Source organism: Myotis yumanensis, unplaced genomic scaffold (assembly GCF_028538775.1).
Source record: "Myotis yumanensis isolate MYYU_CA2020_CCGP unplaced genomic scaffold, mMyoYum1.0.hap1 SCAF_23, whole genome shotgun sequence".
Lineage (NCBI taxonomy): Eukaryota > Metazoa > Chordata > Mammalia > Chiroptera > Vespertilionidae > Myotis > Myotis yumanensis.
This window is the reverse complement of record NW_027223774.1, coordinates 1,522,555-1,541,898: the sequence shown is the minus strand read 5'-3', so window position 1 is coordinate 1,541,898 and position 19,344 is coordinate 1,522,555. Positions and strand designations below refer to the sequence as shown.

At 52.1% G+C, this 19,344-nt stretch overlaps 1 protein-coding gene across 1 annotated transcript; it reads left to right on the top strand.

Moving 5' to 3' along the window:
- The first annotated feature begins 121 nt into the window (after nt 1-121).
- On the top strand, nt 122-17,587 carry LOC138999542 (zinc finger protein 264-like). Its single transcript, XM_070401679.1, has 4 exons — nt 122-372; nt 2,639-2,765; nt 10,239-10,334; nt 14,593-17,587. Exons 1-4 carry the CDS (start codon nt 346-348, stop codon nt 16,221-16,223), a joined length of 1,881 nt encoding a protein of 626 aa, XP_070257780.1. The 5' UTR covers nt 122-345; the 3' UTR covers nt 16,224-17,587.
- Nucleotides 17,588-19,344: the final 1,757 nt, after the last annotated feature.

The following is a 19,344-nucleotide window of genomic DNA, read 5'->3' as shown; positions in this document are numbered from 1 at the left end:
GGGACTTCCGGACTTTTCTCCGCGGACGCCATTTGCCTCAGCGGGAGGGTCCCGGCGGGGCCTGACTGGCCGAGCGCGGGGTCAGCGCGTCTCGTCAGGCTCTTCGTCTGCGGCCTTGCAGGGCCGGGGGCGGCGGACAGGCCTCACCTCGGTGCCGGAGTCCGCGCGGTGACTCCCCGCGACGGGCGCGTGGCCTGTTGCCCTGCAGGCCCGCGGCCTCCCCGGGGCCCGTGCGCTCCCGGGGTCGCCGAGGACGCCGCGGCTCGGAGCGCGACGGTCGGTCGGCCGGCCGAGGTCGCCGGGTGCTCGCCTGTCCCCGCGTCGCTCCGAGGCCGGGCTCGCACGATGGCGGCGGCGGCCCGCCCCGCGCAGGTGCGTGGACGGGGGTGTGGGAGCCGACGCGCTGGGAGCCGGGACCCCCGCCGCTTTGGGGGTCGGTCCTGTCGGGGTTCAGGGAGGGAACGAGGCCACCGCTCTGTGGTGGGGCCTCCTGGGAGTCCCAGCGGTTCTCAACCTGTGGGTCGCGACCCCTTTGGCGGTCGAACGAGCCTTTCACAAGGGTCGTCTAAGACTATCCTGCATATCAGATATTTACATGACGGTTCATAACAATAGCAACATGACAGTGATGAAGTAGCAACGAAAATAATTTTATGGTTGGGTCACAACATGAGAAACTGTATTTAAAGGGCCAGAAGGTTGAGAACCACTGGATGATGCCGTCATAGACCCCCGACCCCATGGAGTCCTACGGGGTCCGCCCGGCCCGCCTGCCCGCCCGCCTTCCGCCCACGGGTGACCCGGGGCATTTGCAGGCAGGAGCGCCCGGACCCGGGGTGGGGGGTGCGGGTGGGGTCGGGAGGCCGAGATGCGGCCAGGAGGGTGACCATGGGTGACGGTTGCTGAGCGGGGTCACCCCCTCCGCCACCACGCATCCCGGTGTGTCCTTCGCGATTGGCGCCCCTGGAATCTCTCCCGGCCTCGGGAATCAGGAAGGAGAAGAGGCTGATGCTTTGTCGTGGGGTCTCCCCGGGAGACATTGGGGAGCCCCCAGGGGGTGTGGGGTGCGGGTCCCCGGCGGGACATGACCAGGTGGGAGCTGCCCTCGCGGGTGTCGCTCCTGGGGGGTCCGCTGTCCGTGCTCACAGATGGCGTTTTAGGGGTGACAGAGGCGGGTTCCACAGCAAAAGTGGGGGTGGCCCGGCCGGTGTTGCTCAGTGGGTAGAGCGTCGGCCTGCGGGCGGGCGGAAGGGTCTGGGGTTCATTCCGGCCAAGGGCACAGGCCCAGGTTGCCGGCACATCCCCAGTGAGGGGCGTGCAGGAGGCAGCTGATCAATGATTCTCTCTCATCGCTGATGTTTCTGTCTCTCCCTCTTCCTTCTCTGAAAGCAATAAAAATATATTTTGAATAAATGGGTGTAACAGCTTCACGGCCTCCTTACTCGTGTATCCACTTTTTAAAAAAATTATTTTTATTATTGATTTCAGAGAGGAAGGAGAGGGAGAGAGACACTAACATCAATGATGAGAGAGAATCACGGATCGGCTGCCTCTTGCACATCCCCTACTGGGGATGGAGCCCGCAACCCAGGCCTGTGCCCTTGATCTGAATTGAACCCAGGACCCTTCAGTCCGCAGGCATACGCTCTACCCACTGAGCAACACTGGCTGGGCTTCGCTTTGGCAATGGAGGAGGGTCGGGTGACTCTGTTGGACCCCGTGGAGGAACCTGTGATAAAGTCTTGCCTCTAGTTAGTGAGACGTGAGTCCCTCGGGTGAACTGGGGGGACTCCCTGAGGCCCGGGTCACCCATTGGCACGGAGGGCATGAGGGCTCACCTCGGGCTGTGGGAGAGTTAATGAGACCCCCAAGCACAGCGAGCGTAACTTCCGTCACAAATGTTAGGGGAAGTGGGCACTTACCCAGGAACCAGCTCAGAAATGAGTGATGCCCCCCAGGTAGCACGCTGGCAGGCACCGGGTTTCAGGAGCTTGGGCGCAGCCCTGGCCGTTGGCTGGGGTTGTCCAGTCCAGTGCACGAAAGGTGCAGTTCCATCCCCATCAGGGCACTTTCTGGGTGGTGGGCTCCATCCCTGTCTGGGGGGGGCGGGTGGTGGTGCAGGAGGCAGCAAAGGTCCGCCCTCACTTGGCTGTTTCTCTCTCCCTCTTCCTTTCTCTAAAAAGAAAAAAAAAATCAATAAAAATATTAAAAACTGAAAGAAAAAAAAAACGAGTTTGGGAGCAAACCACAGGAGATGGAACTGGGGGCTTTAGTCCCTTTGACCAGGAAGTGGAGCCCTCAGTTGCCCGAACAGGGAGTCTCAGGGACACCAGTGGCTACTGTCACTGACGTTATCATTTCCTCGTCCCTCTCGTCCTGGAGCCCTCGCTGTCCCCCTCACCACCTACGTGACGTTCCATTATCTCCTTTCAGTTTACATCGGCTCCTGCTTGGGGGCGTCTCCTATGCGACTGTGTTACACCCACAGCATTGCCGTCCCCCGTGAGCGAGCACAGAGCTCGGCCCAGCAGCTGCGAGGTGCTCTGGGCCTTGACGTCTGCCCCTGGACCATGTCGCAGAGACGCTGCTGATCCCATCAGCGCCAAGGCCGTCGCTGTGACCTCTGTTTACTTCCCAGGTGTCTGTGACCTTCGAGGACGTGGCTGTGACCTTCTCCCAGGAGGAGTGGGGGCAGCTGGACGCGGCCCAGAGGACCCTGTACCAGGAGGTGATGCTGGAGAACTGCCGGCTCCTGGCGTCACTGGGTGAGTCCGACCCCTCGGTGGGGGACCCGCCGCTTCCTTATCCCACGTCTTCCTCCGGGCCGGGCTGGTCACGGAGGCCTCAGGAGCCCGTTTTCCTCCTCCCAGCCTCAGTCATGTTCTAGACTCGCCCCTGCTGGCCTGGTCTCCATGGTCTCCTCTGGCTCCTAGGACGTGGTGGAAGGAAATGGGGGCGTCATGCAGAGCCCAGAGGCAGGGCGTCCCGTCGGGCCCTGAGGGCCTACCCAGGAGCTGGGACCCCCAGGATCATGCCGTGGCTCCGGGTCTGCTCCTGTCATGCTGTCCAGAGTGGCTTCTCCTCGGCGAGTTTGTGACAGAACTGGCCCCTCAGTCCCTGCTCTCTGTGGCCCCAGATTCCTTGTCGGTGCTTTTCTGCACGTTTATGTTGTTTCTCTTTCTTTGCTGCTGGGCTCTGGGGCGTCCTGGAGGCAGCAGTGGCCACCTGAGCCCATACGTCCTGCACCTCTCCCCTCAGTGCCCGGCACAGACTGGCCTCTGTCTGAGGTTCTCATTCCACATCCTGACTGAGGGAGCCTGGTTGGCCCACGTGTCCCCTCCAGGCCAGCGTTCAGGGCCGGAGCGAGGGCTGTTCTCCCAGAAGAGGGGACCAGGCAGGTCCCAGGAGGCGTCCCCCTCGCTGCCCCAGGCTTGTTCTAAACCCAGGTCTGGGTTATGGGCCTCTTTATCCTGCAGCTTCCTGAGTCCCTGGTGCTTCCTACCAGTTGGCAGCTTGGTCCCCAGGAGACACTGGGCCGTGTCTGTGGCCACTTTGATGGTCACAGCTGGGGTGTGGGTGGTACTGGCACCAGTGGGCAGAGTCCTGTTACATCCTGCCCTGGACCAGACCTCGCCCTCAACAGAGGATTATCCAGCCCACATGCCAAGAGTGCCGGGAGCCCTGGCCGAGGTCTTAGTTGTTAGTGTCGTCCTGATACGCCAAGGTTGCGGGTTCGGTCCCTGGTCGGCACAGGAAGAGTGGCAGGTTGAGAAACACCAGCGTAGGTGGTCCTGGGGACCCCTCACCTCGAGGGAAAGGAGGGCTGGACATCCAGGGCTCAGGGAAAGGCGTGCCTGTATTTACAGGACTGGGATTATGTTTTGTGCCAACGAGAAATAACGCAAAACTAGAAAAGTTTGGTAATTAAATATCATGTAAGAAAAACTTTTAAAATAAAGGGACCCCTGGTTGGTCCTGCTACCCCCCCCCCCCCACGCACACGCACACGCGCACGCACGCACACACGCACACGCACACACACACGCACGCGCACGCACACACACACACACACACGCACGCGCACGCACACACACACACACACACGCGCGCGCGCGCACACGCACGCACGCGCACACGCACACGCACACGCACACGCACACGCACACGCACACGCACACGCACACGCACAGCGCGCCCCGGCCCCAGGCACACTTGATATGCTTTGCTGTTCTGTCTCTCTGCCTTTCATAGAGCCGCCCCTTCTCGCAGGCCCCGCCTCCCCGGTGCTGTGTCCTGACCTAGCCGGGCAGGGCCCCCAGCCCATTCACTTTATAACCTGAACCAGTGCTTCTCGCCCTGGGATGGTCTTTTTCCCAGACACTCAGCAGTGTCCGGAGGTGGTGTGGGACGTGGATGCCACAGACGCCCAGAGGGTGGGCCAGGAGGGCACTGAGGCATGCGGGACAGTCCTCCCTGCCGCCACGCCAGGCGGGCAGACCCTGTCCAGAGGGCGCAGGGGCACCTGATGCCCAGCACTGAGGGCCTGGGAGCCGGGCCTGCGCTTCTTCTCCTTCCTCCTCGGATTGCTCCTGCTGCGAAGTCTGGGTTTGGTGCTGAAGCTTATACACCTTCTCCCCCAAACCGGTGCTGCTTTTGCCTTCTCAGCAGAGCAGCCTCAGGCTTGCAGCCTTGTGGGCATCAGGAGCTCACCGGGACTTCGTAGCATTTCACGGTGACCTGCCATCCAGGGAAGTGACGTGACCCTGGGGTTCCCACTTGCCAGAGCCGTGCAGGGTTCTTTTCTTTCTTTTTTTAATCTTCAACTGAGGGCATGCTTTTGCTGATTTGAGAGAGAGAGAGAGAGAGAGAGAGAGAGAGAAACATCCCTCAGTTGCCTTGTGTATGTGTGTCCACTAGGGATCAAACCCACAACCTGGCAGGCGCCCTGACTGGGAATGGAACCTGCGACCTTTCCGTGTACGGGGCGACGCTCAGCCAACTGAGCTGCGTCGGCCAGGGCCAGGATTCCTTTTTTGCAGAAATCAGAAAATTAAAAAGTGGGTCACTTTTAGGAGAAGCAGTTAACTGTCACAGCGCAGGTCCCCTGAGCACTGGTCATGCCCCACTCATTTGATGCAGCACCTCCAGCGTGCTCGTCTGCACCTGCCGGGGTTCGGTTTCCAGGGGGACTTGGTGACGGGACGGAGAAGTCAGTGCCGGGAAGGGAGGATTTGTTAGCTCTCAGGAGAAGGGGACACTGCACGTCTCAGAAGCCACGTGGGGAATCATGGAAAACCGTGACCGTGGGGAAGCATGGCCCAGAGCACTTCCTGGGGTTTCTCTGGGCACCGAAAGCGAGGGCAGGTGACTGCGCAGAGTGGCCGGCTGCAGTGCTTCCAGCGGCGGAGGGCGGGGAACGGCTGGGGCTTGGTTGACGGAGGGCGGGGAACGGCTGGCTGGGTGTGAGAGTTAAAGGGGTGCGAAGGCTGTGGCTTCGGGTGTTTCCATGAAAGGTGTGCCGCCTGGCAGCTGTGCCGGAATTCGCCGGCTCTGGGAGGGGAAGGCCCCAAGGTGTCAGAACCTTGTGAAACAGTAAACTTTTTGAAAAGAATGATTAACTAATTGGTCCTCAGATTAGGGAAGCTTTGGGGAGAGGATAGTGGGGAGTTTTACAGAGCATGGCGTAAGCTGCCCCGAAGCGTACAGAAAAGCATTGAGTGAGGAGGAGCACAGGTAGGCATGGGAAGTACCTGCAGGAGGCCCACAGCCGTTCCCATTTGTATAGCTTCAGCTAAGAAAGTCCATCTGAAATTGGGGGGTTGCCTAACATCTTCGGGAAGTTGTGCCGTGTGCTAAAACAGAAAGTGTGTGTGTGTGTGTGTGTGTGTGTGTGTGGTGTATTTGTGTGTAAAAGGAAAAAACTCTTGTTCTCAACACTCTGACATCACACGTGGGGTTTCCACCCAAGCAGCTCTGGCATTGGCCAGCAGGATTCGCACCAGGGAATCCTCAGGCTCATGGACAGCCTCTCCAGTTCCCACCACCCACCTGAGATAGGGGTCACAGCCCAGGTGGTTCCCCTGCACATCTGGCTATAAATTGGAGGTTCCCACGACCCCTCCTGGAGTTTGGTAATTTGCCCAAACAGTGCTCAGGACTCAGGACAGCGCTTCACTTCCTGTCACCTGGTTATTATAAAGGCAGCAACCGGGACAGCACGGAGCACAGGGCAGGCATGTAGGACGGGGCTGCCCTCTGCGGCTGATCACCCTCCCGCCCCTCAGCGCTAACCACCTGGAAGCCTCCTCGGAGGCTTAACTGAAATCACTGGCCACGGGGGTTACACTCCACCTCCAGCTCCTCCCCCACCGAGGTCAGGGTGAGCTGCTGTCCTGATCCTCTAATCCCGTGGTTGATTCCAAAAATCACCTCGTGCACAGGGCGGTAGAAGGGGCTTATTATAAATAACAAAAGATCGCCCTGGCCAGTTTTGCTCAGTGGAGAGAGCATCAGCCTGTGGACTGAAGGGTCCCAGGTTCCATTCCAGTCAAGGACATGCCTGGGCTGTGGGCTCGATCCCCAGTAGGGGGCGTGCAGGAGGCAGCCGATCCATGATTCTCCCTTATCACTGATGTTTCTATCTCTCTCTCCCTCTCCCTTTCTGAAATCAATAAAAATATATACAACAAACGGTGCTCCTTTCATTTTTAATCTGGGACGTTCTGGCTAACAGTGGAGAGCAGCACCGCACTCACTGACTGTCCTGTGGTGGCTGGCAGTGTCTCGTAGTCCATGAACTCGGATGGCTGTTCACTGAGCCCCAGGCTCCTGGTAGCCAGGGATTCTGGGGGAGAGGGGACCTTCAGCACCCGGCATCTGGAGGGACCACCCTTCCTGCAGGTGGAACACACCAGAGGGCTGTTCACCACTTAATCCTCACTCTAGGACAGTGATGGCAAACCTATGACACGCGTGTCAGAGGTGACACGTGAACTCATTTTTTTGGTTGATTTTTGTTAAATGGCATTTAAGTATATAAAATAAATATCAAAAATATAAGTCTTTGTTTTACTATGGTTGCAAATATCAAAAAATTTCTATATGTGACATGGCACCAGAGTTAAGTTAGGTTTTTCAAAATGCTGACATGCCGAGCTCAAAAGGTTCGCCATCACTGCCCTAGGATGTTTTTCCATTGGTTTTTAGAGAGTTGGGGTGAGGGGGAGAGAAACAGAAACATCAACTGGCTGCCTCCCGGATGCACCCCGACCACAACTGGGAATCAAACATGCAACCAAGGTGTATGCCCTTGACCCTTTGGTGTTCTGGCGGATGCTTTAACCACTGAGCACACTGGCCAGGGCTGTTTAACTACAGTTGGGTCTGTGGGGTCTCATTTTTCCAGTTAGTGTATAAGTGCCAACATTTTATTTTAATGATGTATTGTGTCAAGCATCTGTGCCCAATACGGGATATTTTCTAACAGTCGATACTTAGGGAAATTTAGGCAAAGCTACAGTTACAGTGAGGCGTACCATTTTTTCCTATTTAGCTGCTTTTTAAGATTGGAGAGTACAGCGTTTACATTTAGTGGGCCCCCCCACCCCCCAGCTATAACTGACTTGAGCCCAGTATTAAGTTCATGAAGTTTGTTAATTGGTGCGAGGCACAACAGCCTTGTTGTGTTTTGTAATATAAAATTTTTTAGCGTGTAGGTTTTTTAAACCTATGCTACACGTAATTATATGTAATTTGTTATATAAATTATATGCATTTTTAATAAATTTTGGATTTCCAATTGGGTGAAGTTGTAGATGGTGTTAATTTAGTTGCATACTGTATTGTGGGGGGGTTTTATTGATTTCCCAGAGAGGAAGGGAGAGGGATAGAGGGTGCTGCCTCCTGCACACCCCCTACTGGGGATTGAGCCCAGAATCCAACTGGTGACTCTCGGTTCATGGGTCCATGCTCAGCCACTGAGCCACACCGACCGGCCATACTGTATTGTGTCTTATTTATCTTTGCTTTTTTCCCCTGTGTCTCGGGGTTAGTTTTTTGTTACTGGTTTCATTGCTTGTTTGTTTTTTATTGATTTTGGAGAGGAAGGGAGAGGGAGAGAGAGATAGAAACATCAATGAGAGAGAATCATTGATGGGCTGCCTCCTGCACGCCCCACACTGGGGAAGGAGCCTGGCACCTGGGCATGTGCTCTGATCAGGAATCGAACCATGACCTCCTGGTTCATAGGTCAATGCTCAACCACTGAGCAACACCGGCCAGGCTACACTTGGTTTTTAGTGTGTGTCCTGGTTTTTTTTAAAAGGGTGGGATGGGGAAGGGCCTGGGCCTCTAGGCAGCAGCCTCTTCCTGAGATGACCCTGGCCTGAAGCGTATGTAGTCCTTTCATCCCTCTTCCCTGTTTTCTCCTCCTCTTTTTTTTTCTTTTTTCCCTTTCCTTCTAAACAATCTTTTTGGGGGTTGGGTGGGAGTGGAGGGGTTACCTCTCTGTCCCTGACCATTTAACTTTCTTTGATTTGAATGTTTACCTGACAGGCTCCTGGCAGTCCCAAATGGCCTCTGCTGTGCGTGACGGCCCTGGTTTCTAGGGTGTCCCCAGCTCCTCAAAGGGGCAGGGCTTGCATCTGGGGAGCAATCAGTGTCTGACTGCTGGGCCTTAGGGAGGAGACAGGGACAATGCTGACGGGCAGCTGCACTCAGACTTGCCAAACTTACCGGCCGGGGGTGGACAATCGCAAATGAATTGAGAAACCTCTTCAGTTTCAGGGGGAGTAGAAACAAGGTATTTCTTGCTCTTTATGTTTTACTAGAGGCCCAGTGCACGGATTTGTGCACTGGTGGGGGCCATGGCCTGTGGGGAGTGGCCTGCTGTGGGAGCAGCCGCTCATCCTAGTCAGCCCCCTGACCACCAGGGGGCAGCTCCTCAGTTGAGCGTCTTCCCCCTGGTGGTCAGTGTGCATCATAGCGACTGGTTCTGGTCATTCCACCAGTCAGTAGCTGGGCTTTTATATATATATAAATATAGATATTTTATTATACACTGAACCACCAGTCTCCATGGATGGGGTCCCTTATACCTTGCTGGGTCAGGAACAAACTGCAACAGCAGGAAGACAAGCAGCAGTGACAGAATTTTCCCTTGAAACAGTTTAAGCCTCATTTGTGCCTTGGGATCTGAGGAAGAAGTGACACTTGAGCTGAGACCCAAAGAGTTAAGCAAGAAAGAGCAAGGTGCGGCGAGAACAGCTTCCGTGTAGAAGAGCTGACACGTGCAAAGGCCCTGAGGTCACAGGGAGAAAAACTCCTGCCAGAGCGGATGGGAGGACTCATCTCCTTCATCTTCCCTCTGCCCCCTCCCCGAGCCCTGCTCTGAGCTGACAGTAGACTCAAGTGAACATTTGCTTGGTGACAGCGGGTGGGTCCTGGGCTGTGGTCAGGACCTGCCAGAGGAGCCTCCTGTGGGTTGGGGTGCCTCTCACCCACTTCTCTGTAGGCATCCTGTGTCTTTTTCCCCTGCATCTGAGCTTGGCTGCAAGTGACAGACCCACTCGCTCTTCACCCTCCAGGAAGTTACTACCACACTGACAAGAAGCACAGCGGTGGGGCAGGCACCTGTCTCGGTGGGTGCCAACCCCCGGTCAGTGCCCTTGCTTCCTCCTCGGTCCTCAGGCAGGTCGCCTCACAGTCCCCGGATGCTGCCGGACAAGCAGAGCGGAATGAAACTCTCCCCGGAGTGGGGGTGTGGGTCACCTGCTGCCTCAGACTATTAGCCACTTGCAAGTTGGTGGAGACCAGGGCTTCTCAGCCCTCTGTCCACACCAGACTCGCCTGGGAGGTTGTTTAATCTCCTGAGATCCAGGCCTCGCCTGCGGAGACCTGACATCCTAGGGGTTGGGTGTGTGGGTGGTGGGGACCCACTCACTGTGATCAATAGAAAATGCCTGAAGGAATGTGGTTTCCTCAGGTCCGGGCAGCAACCGAATGGACTGGGGACCATGCGACGGGGTCGAGGGGATGGTGCTGTCTACCCAGCCAGCATCCCGTCAGTCTTCGGGTCTCAGTGATGGCGTTTGTGTCCTGGGTTTGCCGTCTCGGCATTTTTGTGTGGATGGAGCAGCTTCCTGCTGAGGTTGTCCACACCCTGCAGTCCCGGACTCGATGGAGAGGTTTTCCTTCCTTTCACACACATCCTCACGTCCTCTTTCCTTCTCCATGAACAGGGTGCCCTGTTCCCAGACCGGAGCTGATCTGCCAGCCAGACCCGGGGCGGGAGCTGTGGATGGTGAAGACAGATCTCTCCCGAGGCACCTGTCCAGGTAGGAGCCGAGGCCCGGCAAACGGAGGCCCTGCCACTGGGAGACCTTGAGGAGACCGCTGGCCGCGGGTCCCTGGGGAAGCTGCTTGCTGTGGCCTGTCTGCTGGTTTGGAAGCCTTGGAGCCCTTTGACCTGTGGGCCCTCTGACCTCATGGAGGACGGAGGTGTACGCGCTGAGGTCTGTCTGGGCTCAGAGCCTGGCTTGCCGATCACCATCTCTGTGCCGTAGCGAAGTTGCACGATCTCGTTGTGTCTTTGTGTAAGAAACCCAGCTTCTGGATCAGACAGACTCCAGAACCTCAGGGCTCAGCAGATGGCAGCTCTTTTTCTCACTCGGCAGAGCCCATGGGGTCAGCAGGGAGCTGGCCACACCGTTACTGAAGGACCCGTGTGGGTTCTGTCGTCATTGTGTGGCTGTCAGGTTGTGCTGGCAGAGGAGAATGGAGAGAGGAGAGAGGAGGGAGGATGTCACACCCACTCGCACAAACACCAGTTCCCCTCACATCCCACGACGAGAACTGGGCGATTGGGCACCTGGGATGTGGGGCTGGGAAGCGTGGTGAGGCTGTCAGTGAGGAGCAGCGGCTTGGAGAGTGTAGTCTGCGACAGTCCGTCTGTCCCTGGAAGATGCTGGTAGTGGTGTCTCTGTTGTCAGGTGGTTTGGGGATGTGATCACGTATCGCATTAATGCATAAAACTGCAGAGCACAGCGTCTGAGCAGAGCAAGTGGCTCATGGGAAGGAAGCTGTTGGTAGTGGCCTGTTACCATGACTGACGTGTCTCACATTTCCCGCTGACCTCTGAGGAAAGGGCCTTCCTTCTCTCCAGTCACTCTCCCCAGCTGTACTCTGCCTGCCCCCGTCCACCTTCTTCACCCGCCATCCTCTAGTCAGTCAGACACGGGCACTCCCTGTTCCTGCCCCTCCTGTTTGGTAAAACCTCAAGATGACATTGACCTTGTCTGCCCCACCTGGGAGCTGTGGAGGGCACTGGGGCATCACGTGGGAGCTTGGTGCCCTGCAGTCATTTCTGTGGGTCCTTGGGCTGCTCAGCCAGCCTGTGAGTCCGTCTGCAGCTCATGGCATCCCCTCAGCGTCTGTGCCTCTGCCCCCTCCTCAGCCCACATCTCCCCTTGGAAGCCTCAGAGGCACCAGAGTCAACGTGTCTAGCAAGGTTCCCACGGCGTTGCCCACGCCTCTCGCTTCCCCAGTTTCAGTGAGTGGTGCTGCCATTGAGGCAGGTTAGAAACTAGATGTGGCCTCCGAATGACTCCCCTCCACCACCATCATTCCTACCCCAGCCGTTCCCAGGCCTGTTCATTCCGTCACATCCATCTCCTGAATCCATCACTAATAACTCACCCCTCCAGCGCCATCATTCCTACCCCAGCCGTGCCCAGTCCTGTTCATTCCGTCACATCCATCTCCTGAATCCACACTAATAACTCACCCCTTTGCCATCATTCCTGCCCCAGCCGTGCCCAGTCCTGTTCATTCCGTCACATCCATCTCCTGAATCCACACTAATAACTCACCCCTTCGCCATCATTCCTGCCCCAGCCGTGCCCAGTCCTGTTCATTCCGTCACATTCATCTCCTGAATCCATCACTAATAACTCATCCCTTCGCCATCATTCCTGCCCCAGCCGTGCCCAGTCCTGTTCATTCCCGTCACTGCAGCCCCTCCATCAGACCGTCCCACCCTGGGTTTCAGCCCATCCTCTGGCCCTGGGGGTGCTCAACGTCTCCTAACCGGTCTCTCCACTTGCTGGTGCCTCAGACCAGCTGTGTGTCCCGCAGGAGCTGCTCAGGGGCCCAGGCCTGGTTCCGGGCAGTGACCACCTCCCCAGCCCCAGAGTCTCAGCCTGTGGCCACCAGTGTGTCAGGCTTCCTGTTGAAAGTGAAGTGGGCCTCCCGCCGTGGCTTGCTCCTCACCCTTCCGCACGCCTGTGGACCCGCCTGTCGGCGCTTCTCCTTCACCTGGCAGGAGGGGGCTTGCCCCAACCACAGCCACGTCCTGAACCGGAGTCTCGATCACACCTTTTCTGGGAAATTCTTCCTTTGCTTACATTCTTCACTTACATACCGCCCCCCCTCGCCCCGCCCCTTTGGGTAAGTATTAAAGCCAAGGTCTATTAGTCATCCTTTTTCTACTCAAAATAAAAGTATGTTCCAGGTGCCCTTGCTGGTGTGGCTTATTTAGTTGTGTCATCCCGTGCACAGAAAGGTAGCTGTTTGATTCCCGTCAGAGAGTAAGGGAGAGAGGGAGAAAGATAGAAACATCAATGATGAGAATCATTGATCAGCTGCCTCCTGCACGCCCCCTATTGGGGATCAAGCCCACAACACAGGCATGTGCCCTTGACCGGAATCGAACCCAGGACCCTTCAGTCCGCAGGCCAATGCTCTATCCACTGAGCCAAACCGGCTAGTGCCACTTTTTTACTTTTTTATTATTATTATTCCTATTAATTTAGAGGGAGAGGAAGAGAGACAGAGGCCTAACAATCTGTTGTTCCACTTATGCATTCGTTGGTTGATTCTTGTATGTGCCCTGACCAGAGAGCAAACCCACAACCTTGGCTTATGGGATGACACTAACCGCCAACTGACCTGCTGAGCTCTCTGTTCTCTTTCCAACACCCTGTCTGTCTTCTCTGCGCCTGTACAACCAGGTCTTAAACTCTATAACCCTCTAAGAGTATTATCTGATCGGGGAGGTCTTCTCCTTGTACTCTTTAGTCTTAATTCTGGTCTTTCATGCACATCTACAATCAGATCATTGGGTTCTGTGGTGACGGGATTATGTTGAATTTATATATTTACCGGGGTAGGATTGTTGGTTTTATATTATCAAATCCTTAACTAATAGACCTTGGCTTTAATACTATCATTTTCTCCATATAGATCATGTGTATTTTACCATTCTTCACCAAACTGTTCCTCAGGCATACCAGACCAATGTGTTCAGCCCTGTCCGGGAGTGCTCACTGTCTCCCGAGTCTGTCCCCACTGGTCAGTCCCTGGCTTCTCAGCACCGTCCACTCATGCCCTGTAGTGCCCCTCCCCTTTCTCTGTGGCAGACTCTGATGGTGCCAGTGGGACTCATATCGAGGGCACCGCCATTGGGAAACACCGATTTTCCCTTCACAGAATTAGCCAAACCAAGGGGGAAGGACACAGAACTCAAGGCTGCCATGTGTGCCCAGGTCTCCTGACACCAGAGACAGGTTCAAGGATTTCCCAAAACTACCCTCAGGTTCAAAGATTTGCTAGAAAGACTCAGAAAACTCCCTGAAACCCATTATACTCACTATCATATTGAAGAGGACACAGGTTAGAAGAGATGAGGAATGTGGGGCTGAAAGTGTTCCAGACACGAAGATTCCGTGTCCTTGGCAACTCCTCAGCTAGCCTCTGTGTCGGGCGGCATGAGCACAGGGTGTGGCCCACCCAGGGCACTCCAAGACTCGGAGTCCAGATTTCCATTGAGGTGCCACTGAGCCTTTGCTAGTGGGACTCCATCTCCAGCCCTCCTTTCCTTCCCAAAGGTCCAGTTGATGATACCTTGTGGCTCAAAGCCCCAACTTTCTAATCACAAGGTTGGTCTTTGTGATGTGGCCAGGCCTTACTCTGAGTTATCTCCTTACATTAGGGGCCCATAATGCATTATCTCTTGTCATAAACCAAGCATGTCAAACGTTTAAATAAAGAAGGCATGCGGCCCGCTGGCTGGGAGTTTGACATATTTGTCATAAACTATGGTACGTTCCCAGGGGCCCGCCAGGAATAACCAAGACACTCCTGTCACTCTGAAAATACCCAGAATTCAGAGGTTACATCCTTGGAGTTGGGACAAAGACCACACTTCTCTGTGTGGGGAGTAGATCTTGCATATGCACTTCCTGTCTTCCATCAGGGTGGCATTCGCTGTCCCTTCCGAGTGTTCAAGTAGCAACGTGGGCTGCCCTTGCTCAGAGGAACTCGGACCACACATCGTTATTCGGTACAGCCACGTCCTGTCTGTAGTTGTGGCTGTGTCTCCACCCCAGACATTCTGTCCTCTCATCCAGGCAGGCTTGTGTTGTCCACAGTCCAGGGACCAGGAGAGAAAGAGATTACAGGCCTGGGAGTCAGAGGTAGCAAAGCACAGCAGACACAGGCACTGTTTTCATTTCCATGTTTTTCACTGAAATGCTAATTTTGATTCTTCTGGGTTGACATTACTAACAGGCCTTTTTGTGTATTGGATTTCTTCAGGTGACAAAGAAAAATTCAAGACAACAGAATCTACTACTTGTGAGCCAGCCCTGTCCGAGAGATTCTCAGTCCAGGAACAACTAACACAGAAAGTTCCAGCGAACTCCCAAGGACACCAAACCAAGGAGCAGCGTGTCCCATCACAAGTGTCCCTGCAGGAAGGACACGAGAGACCAGGGATAGATCCTCCGAGGGAGAGGCTCCCTGGGAACCCTGACCATGGCGGCTCAGGAACACCTGATGGGGTGTGTGTGAGGACTGTGCAGGAGCCAGCTCCTCCAGGAGGTGCTGTCCTTCACCATGGCTCACATGAATTACGGAAAGATGGCATGATTCAAGACGAGGAAAATATCTTTAAATGCAATGAATGTGGGAAAGTGTTTAACAAGAAACACCTTCTTGCGGGACATGAAAAGATTCACTCTGGAGTGAAGCCCTATGAATGCACAGAATGTGGGAAAACATTTATTAAGAGCACGCACCTTCTTCAGCACCACATGATCCACACAGGGGAGAGGCCCTATGAGTGCATGGAGTGTGGGAAGGCCTTCAACCGCAAGTCCTACCTGACACAACACCAGCGGATTCACAGTGGAGAGAAGCCCTATAAGTGCAATGAATGTGGAAAGGCCTTCACCCACCGCTCCAATTTTGTCTTGCATAAGAGGAGACACACTGGAGAGAAATCCTTTGTCTGCAAAGAATGTGGGCAAGTTTTTCGACACAGGCCAGGATTTCTCCGACATCACATCGTCCACAGCGGGGAGAACCCCTATGAGTGCTTCGAGTGTGGGAAGGTCTTCAAACACAAGTCATACCTCATGTGGCACCAGCAGACTCACACTGGGGAGAAGCCCTACGAGTGCAGTGAGTGTGGGAAAGCCTTCTGTGAGAGCGCGGCCCTCATCCACCACTACGTCATCCACACGGGGGAAAAGCCCTTTGAGTGCCTCGAGTGCGGGAAGGCCTTCAACCACAGGTCGTACCTCAAGAGGCACCAGCGGATCCACACCGGGGAGAAGCCTTTTGTGTGCACGGAATGTGACAGGGCCTTCACCCACTGCTCCACTTTCATCCTGCACAAGAGGGCCCACACTGGAGAAAAGCCGTTCGAGTGTAAAGAATGTGGCAAGGCCTTCAGCACCAGGAAAGACCTCATCCGGCACTTCAGCATCCACACTGGAGAGAAGCCCTATGAGTGCGGTGAGTGTGGGAAGGCCTTCAACCGCAGGTCAGGCCTCACGAGGCACCAGCGGATTCACAGCGGAGAGAAGCCCTATGAGTGCATGGAGTGCGGCAAATCCTTTTGCTGGAGCACTAACCTCATCCGACACGCCATCATCCACACCGGGGAGAAGCCCTATAAGTGCAGTGAGTGCGGGAAGGCCTTCAGTCGTAGCTCATCCCTCACTCAGCATCAAAGGATGCATTCTGGGAGAAACCCTGTCAGTGTAACACACGTGGAAAGGCCCTTCCCAAATGGTCAGACTGCGCTCACGCTCCGAGAGCTCCTGTTGGGAAAGGACTTTTTGAATGTAAACACCGAGGAAAATCTTTTGTCAGAGAAAACATCCACCACAGCATCTGATTGTACTTACCAGAGAGAGACCCCACAAGGCTCTTCACTGTGAGAAAAGATCATTGTTGCAGATCATCACTGTCACATGAAAGTGACCCAGCCTAGAGCCTTATTCTCATCTGAGGATTTCCCTATGAGGGCATGCACCAAGGAACCCTTCGCCTCCATCTTTTTACTTAGTTTACATCGCAGTATATCTCAGGAATTTTTTTTTTTAGTAGAGAAAATGCAGTGAGACTTCTCTGTTAAGCCTACAGCACTTTGTCGTGGATTACCTAGTTTACTTGGGGCAAGAGGAATGTTGTTTCAGGGGTGAAAGGCCTTGATCCTTGGTGTGTTTTCTAAACATTCATTGTTGTCTAGGGTCAGGAGAGTTAGAAGTTGAGGGCAAGTATTTAAGAAAAGGATACACATATGACAGGGCATACCATTTAAGACTGTTAAGGTTTAGATTTTTTAAAAAATTATGTGATTTTAAGACATAAAACATTTTTTTAAATTCCTATTTATTGTTTTATTTCTGTATTAGACTGTAAATCTTAAAATTCAGTAAAGCGATCCCTCTCTATACATTATTTGAAATTGACTTAGCTTTCCTAGTTTCTTTAACTTTTCATATAAATCTTAAGGTAAGTTTATCTATTCTTACCAAAAAAAATCTTACTCTCATTTTCTTAGAAGTTGATTTACAATGTAGGTCGGTTTGAGAATCAGCATTATGAACAAGTATATGATATGACTACATTTAATTAACTCTTGATTTCATTAGCATTTTATCTAGGTTTTTGTTTTTGAGTGGTAGTGGCATTGATTTTTAAATTTAAATTTTCCACACGATCTTAGGTAGTACACAATAATGTAATTATTTTTGGGGGGGTGGTTTTGGTAGCCTGCTAAACTCACTTATTATTAGCCATTTCTTTGGATAGAATCCTTGGGTTCTCTACCTAGAAATGTCAACTGCAACTAGTTTTATTTCTTCCTTCCCAATTTGTATACCTGTTATTCTGTTATTTCCTTTTCTCATTGCACTGACTAGGACTTCAGTATGATGTTGAATAGGAAGGAGTAGTAAGGAAGGACATCCTTGACTGGTTCCTGAGACCTAGCGGAGGGAACATTCAGTTTTTCATCATTAAGTACCATACTAACTGTAAGTTTTCATAGTTTTCTCATCAAATTTATAAAGTTTCCCTCTATTCTTAATTGTTATGAATAGTTATTGGGTTTTGTCAAGTGCTTTGTCTGCATCAATTGATATGATCATCTGATTTTTTCCCTCCATATCCTGTTGATACTACGGTATTGCATTGAGTATTGAATATTGAACCAGCCTTGCAGTCTTGCAATAAACACACTTGGTTGTGGAGTATAATTCTTTTTATATACCATATTAAAGCATTCCATTTTAATATATCTTGTTGAAGTTTTCTTCTAATTTCTTGAGTGCTTTGATGTATAGTTCTCATTCTTTGTTTTTTAAAAACTCATCTGGTTTTGGTAAGTATGGAACAATTGAGAATATATATTTCATATTGGATAAATTGGATAATTGGTCCTCTCAATGAATTGTTGCATTTCATCTAAATTTTCTATTTTGTTTGTAGTCCCGATTGAAATAATCTTTTATTTTTTTAATGGCAGCAGGATCTGTACTTATATCCCATTTTATTCCTGATTTTGGAAATGTGTCAATCTTCTTAGACATTTATCAATTTCATTGACCATTTTGAAGAACCTGTACTTTATACCATTGATTTCCCCATATTCTTCTTCTTCTGTTCTAATTTCTGGTCTTTATTATATCCTTTATTCCATTTGTTTTGGTTGAATTTTGCTATTTGTAATTTTTTATGTGGGTGCTGAGATTATTGTTTTAAACTTTTTTTTCTTTCCTAATGTAAATACTAAGTACAGTTGAAAACCAGGGTATAACTACTCAGCTGTCTACATACGCATATCCAAAATACACTTGGGCCCTAACCGGCTTGGCTCAGTGGATAGAGCGTCAGTCTGCGGATTCAAGGGTCCCAGGTTCGATTCCAGTCAAGGGCATGTACCTTGGTTGCGGGCACACCCCCAGTAGGGAGTGTGCAGGAGGCAGCTGATCGATGTTTCTCTCTCATCGATGTTTCTAACTCTCTATCCCTCTCCCTTCCGCTCTGTAAAAAACCAATAAAATACATATTTTAAAAAAAATACACTTGGCCCTTAAGGCTGATTTCTGCATATGAGAGAACCCACGAACTTTAAACCTGCATTATTCAAGAGTCAGCTGTTCCATAAACTTCCTTCGGGCTTCATTCCATAAGGTTTAATATGTTTTGATTACAACTTGTTCAGTTCTAAATATTTCTTGATTCCTTTAGAGACTTCCTCTCTGATCATGGATTAGAGGTATAATGTTTTATTTCCTGATGTTGGGAGTATTTCCTGCTATGTTTTTGTTTCTGATTTCTAGTTTCCCATTTGGCCTCACTGTTTAAGTTTTTTAAAGTCTGTTTTATGACCCAAGATATGGTTTATCTTCTTGAATATTCAGTTTGGCTGCTTGAAAAGAATGTCCTGCTGTCATTGGGTGGTGTTTCTATGTATGTCTGTCCAATTCTGTTGGAGGTATTCAGATTTCATATATCCTTGCTGAATTTTTTTATCTAGTATTTCTATCAATGGATGAAAGAGAGGCATTGAACTCCGACAGGATAATTGTAGAGTTGTCTGTTCCTCCTTTAAGTTTTATCAGTCTTAACGTCAGGTATTTCCAAGCTCTGTTGTTTGGTGCAAACATATTTAGGATCCCTATGTTGTGTTAGCATAATGACCCTTTTATTGTTATGTCATATCTCATTTTCCTTCTGTTCATTTCCTTACCTTTGAAGCATGCTGTATCTAGTATTAATATAGGCAGTTCTGTATTTTTTTTAAATATATTTTTGTTGATTTCTCAGAGGAAGGGAGAGGGAGATAGAAACATCAATGATGAGAATCACTGATTGGCTGCCTCCTGCACTCCCCATACTGGGAAACGAGCCCGCAACCCGGCGTGTGCCCTTGACGGAACCGAACCTGGGACCCTTCAGTCCGGTGGCCCATGCTCTATCCACTGAGCCACACCAACTAGGGCTTAATTTACATTCTTTATTGTTGAAAGTATTACATATGTTTCCTTCCCC

What these genes read in the sequence shown, in the direction of transcription:
- LOC138999542 (XM_070401679.1), top strand. Translation starts at nt 346, where the DNA reads ATGGCGGCGGCGGCCCGCCCCGCGCAG. An exon ending in CGGCGGCCCGCCCCGCGCAG is followed by an intron (nt 373 to 2,638) that starts GTGCGTGGACGG and finishes TTTACTTCCCAG; the next exon opens with GTGTCTGTGACCTTCGAGGA. An exon ending in CTCCCGAGGCACCTGTCCAG is followed by an intron (nt 10,335 to 14,592) that starts GTAGGAGCCGAG and finishes GGATTTCTTCAG; the next exon opens with GTGACAAAGAAAAATTCAAG.